Below are 4,084 nucleotides of genomic sequence, written 5' to 3'. Positions count from 1 at the left end.
CATAATTACAAATGTATATGTACAGTGGCTATGTACAATTCAAGATGAATTAGTGCAATTTTAATTGTGAAAATATTAAATAATGCAGTGTTTATGGGGAGTGTAAGTTATGAGGAGAGTGTTGGGGTATATGAGGGGGGCAAGGGAGTCAGTTGGGGGCAGATTTCAAAGTGAGACAGCTCTGGGGAAATAGCTTTTCCTTAGTCAGCTGGTTTTTGTCCTGGAGAACCTGAAGCGCCTGCTGGAGGGCATGATAGACAACACTGTGAGCAGGGTGAGAGGAGTCCTAAAGAATACCGCGTGCTTGTATATTGTAATACTGTCTCATTTTATTTTACTTATACATACTTTCTTTTTTGGGGGAACACTGCAGCCTGTATCCTAACCTACTTTAAATAATATTTTTAATGATATGTAGAATCCAAATAAATAAATGTTTACAGGCATAACATATGTAATTAGCAGATAAATTAGGGAATTTAAGACCCAGATCCACTGATGGGCATTTTTGGTGTCGTGTCTGAGAATATAGATCTTAGTACAGATATACATTCAGTTATTGCTTTCACTACACTACTAGCAGGACGTTTAATATTATTCAAGTGGAAAAGAGTAGACCCCCAAACACACACTGGCTGGATAAATGAAGTGATGTCTTACATTCAATTGGAAAGGATTAAATACATGATTCGAGGTTCGAAGCGCAAGTTCCTGAACAAATGGTCCCCCTTTAATAAATACTTTAAAGAACTCCCTGGCCTTTAGAATAAATTTATTTATATATTTTTCATATTTATTTTTTAACTACACTGTTTCAATTCACTATAATCTTCTATGTGAAGCTGCTTTGACACAATCTACATTGTAAAAGTGCTATACAAATAAAGATGAATTGAAATTGAATATTTTATTTTTTCTTCTCTGTTATTTATATTTTGTACTCTTGGATGTTACCAAACTCTTCATGTCGAACGATAACATATTGACTAAAAATATGAAAATGTATTGCCTCACTGTTAACTTTGATAAATCTGGAAGGTTTTGTGATTCAACAGGATATGACCGTTTAGCTTTTATATTATAGATTTTTAGATTTATTTATTTTTATAATTTTTTTTTGTATTAAAATGCACCTCTTCAGTATTTTCCTTCTTTTAGATGTTGCCAAGCCTCTCATGTTAAATGATAACATATGGACTTTTTTTCCCACTGTCAACTCAGAAACTCTGGAATGATATATGTTTTATTTTTATTTATTTATTATTTTTCTTTTCTTTCAATGCCGTGGTTGTGGTAGGGGTAATGTAATGCTTTAAATTGTAAATGCAAAAAATTCTATAAATAAATATAAAAAAATAATTTTAAAAAAGGATTTGACAAAATTTCTGGTCCAGTATTTTTGACACACTTAATAAATCTATTAATATAAATCTAGACCCTAACCCCTTGACAGCCCTTTTTGGTATTTCAGAGAGAGTTGACTTGACTGTTGCATCTCGCCAAGTTATTGCTTTTTCTACTCTTTTAGCTAGACGAGCCATTCTTATCAAATGGAAACAGGTAATTCCTCCATCACATGACATGTGGATCCGAGAAATCTTTAGTTACATAAAACTTGAGAAATTAAGATGTTTACTCGCAGGATCTCTTAAATCTTTTTACAAGACCTGGAACCCTGTTTTAGACTATATCAAAGGCTTACCCTGTTCAGTTGATATCAGATCTAATACACAGTAAATAATTGGAAAGAGAAAATATTGACTCCTTAATGTGAACTTTTTTTTTCCCGATTTTATTTATTTTTATTGTATTTTTTTTAAAATTTATTTATTTATTTATTTTTGCTCGTATCGTATACTTGCTCATTTATCATTAATAATTTTTAAAAAGAATTTCCTTTATTTTTATTTTATTATCATTATGTTTTTTCCTTTAGAGGATATGTTTGTTTATAATTCATAAATTAAATTTATTTTATTTTGAGGGGAAAGTGGGGAAAATAAGAAAAATAAGACAAACTGTAATTTTTCCTATGTTGTATTGTATACAGTGATGTATTGTCTTGTTAAACACCAATAAAATAAATAAAAAAAAAAAAAAAAAAAAGGATTTGACCACGAGGCATGAATGTGATTTAACTAACCCTGATTGAAGTATTGCTTATGTTCTTTTTTCATTGGAATAATTTTAAAGTGCTTTCCCAGCACTGGGTTGCATCTGCTGCGTAAAACATATGCCAGAGTAGATGGCGGATCATTCCGCTATGGCAACCCCTGATAAATCAAGGACTAAGCTGAAGGAAAATGAATGAATGAATGAGTGATTTTAACATACACTAAACACGTTTCAATAAGTCAATGTTTAATGCAAAACACACACAGATGGTTCAGTGAAAGTTGTTCAACTTTATTGTTATCAAGCATCACACAAAGGAGGCTGTCTCAGAGTATAGTTTTACAAACTGAAACTTATTTTGCTTCATACCTGTAAAAAAAGGTTCCTTTGTTCAGATAGCAAGTAACGGTGAAAGACCCATACTGAACCAATTTGCTGCATGTGCCCAAATGATCATCGAAAGTCTTGTCTTTGTCCCAAATCTCCAGCTTCACGTCATCACCGCATTTGCAGTTTGGGAAGTTGAACTCTGCAGACCATGTAGGATTAGCGTTATCCTTGTGATATTCGGTCTGCCCCCCAAAAACAGCACCACACCAGACCTTCACATATGGATCGGGTTCGTTTCCGAAAGGATCCCCAGTGAGGTCCCTGGCATGTAAGCCAAACACCCGAACAGAAGCACTGGCAAAGTCCAGCTGAGACGCCAGCATCAGCACGGCTAGAGAAACTAGCCGGAGATCACAAAAGACTGCCATGACTGTCAGAAAAAATATATATATTACATTTTAGTGTCAATTTTACACATACAGAAGTACCAAAATGAAATCTGAGGTGTGATTGAATGTTAAGGATGTCTTACCTTGCTTGTGTTAGGTGTCGTGTGCTTGTTTTTTTGATCCAGGCCCCCTTTATAACGCAATCACCAACGCAAAATTCGTTCATTTGGTGATCAACAGATGGGTAAATCCCATGGATATCTGCTATCAGATTTGCTGAACCAACTTTTTTTATGTTGGCACATTGAAATGTGTCAAATCAGCAAGTTTGAAATGATCTTAAATATCCACTGCTCTTTGCCAGCTTTTGAAACATTGATTTTTCATTTATATATATATATATATATATATATATATATATATATATATATATATATATATATATATATATACACTGTAAAAATGCTGGGTTCCTCAACACATGAAGGAATTAAGTTAACTTATTAGTTTTGACAAATTTAAGTGGACAGAACATAAAACAAATAAGTTGCACCCTACAAAGAAAACTCAGGAATTGTGTTATTTCAGCTCATTTTAATGAAGTAGTTTGAACAAGCAGCAATATAATTGTTTTAAGTGTAAGTATCATGAGCAGATTTTTGCTTTACTTTTTCACCTTATAAACACCCTGACACTGCAGTAAATTTCATCCTATATATATGAAAACTCTAGAAAGGTGTTATCTTCATGCAAACATCATTTAATTTTGGTTTAATTGCTTTAACGACTTAAGATCCATGACATGTTTCACTGCTTTTAATTGTTGTTGTGCTTAAGGATTTGTCTTTGAAGATGGTACCAAAGGTAGTAAAGGCAAACAGGCCCAAAAGCCAAACACAGGTGGCATATATTCGCTGTTTGAGAAACTGCTGTGCCATATAAATTAAGGGTTTTAGTATGATTTTAAAAATATGTCACATATTTAATTCATCTGGTTGGCACATTTGTTTTTTTGTGTTGCTAACTTTAGATATTGTGGAAAGCACATTGATATGGAACTGCTCCAAGTCAAAGCACAATCTGACTGATATGCAGAGGAGAGTCTTGCTCAAGGACAGAACACATGTAAATTAGCACAATCCTTTAAAGGGATAGGTCACCCACTAATAATAATAATAATAATAAACAATCAAAAAACACCCTGCTACTAATTTGCATGCTCTCAGGCTATAAAATATGCAGGTCAGTTT

At 33.1% G+C, this 4,084-nt stretch overlaps 1 protein-coding gene across 1 annotated transcript; it reads right to left on the bottom strand.

Annotated features, from left to right (window-relative positions):
* Nucleotides 1-2,385: 2,385 nt before the first annotated feature.
* Nucleotides 2,386-3,061, bottom strand: si:ch211-240l19.8 (uncharacterized protein LOC799298 homolog). Its single transcript, XM_056455115.1, has 2 exons — nt 2,978-3,061; nt 2,386-2,875 (listed from the first exon to the last, which is right to left on the bottom strand). The coding sequence occupies exon 2, from the start codon at nt 2,871-2,873 to the stop codon at nt 2,469-2,471; it is 405 nt and encodes a 134-aa protein (XP_056311090.1). The 5' UTR covers nt 2,874-2,875; nt 2,978-3,061; the 3' UTR covers nt 2,386-2,468.
* Between the last annotated feature and the right edge of the window lie 1,023 nt (nt 3,062-4,084).

This window comes from Danio aesculapii, chromosome 4 (genome assembly GCF_903798145.1).
Source record: "Danio aesculapii chromosome 4, fDanAes4.1, whole genome shotgun sequence".
Classification (NCBI taxonomy): domain Eukaryota; kingdom Metazoa; phylum Chordata; class Actinopteri; order Cypriniformes; family Danionidae; genus Danio; species Danio aesculapii.
The sequence above is the reverse complement of the archived record's forward strand: the minus strand, read 5'-3'. Positions and strand labels throughout refer to the sequence as shown.

Coding starts and splice junctions, on each gene's coding strand:
- si:ch211-240l19.8 (XM_056455115.1), bottom strand. CDS start 2,873: ATGGCAGTCTTTTGTGATCTCCGGCTAGTTTCTCTAGCCGTGCTGATG.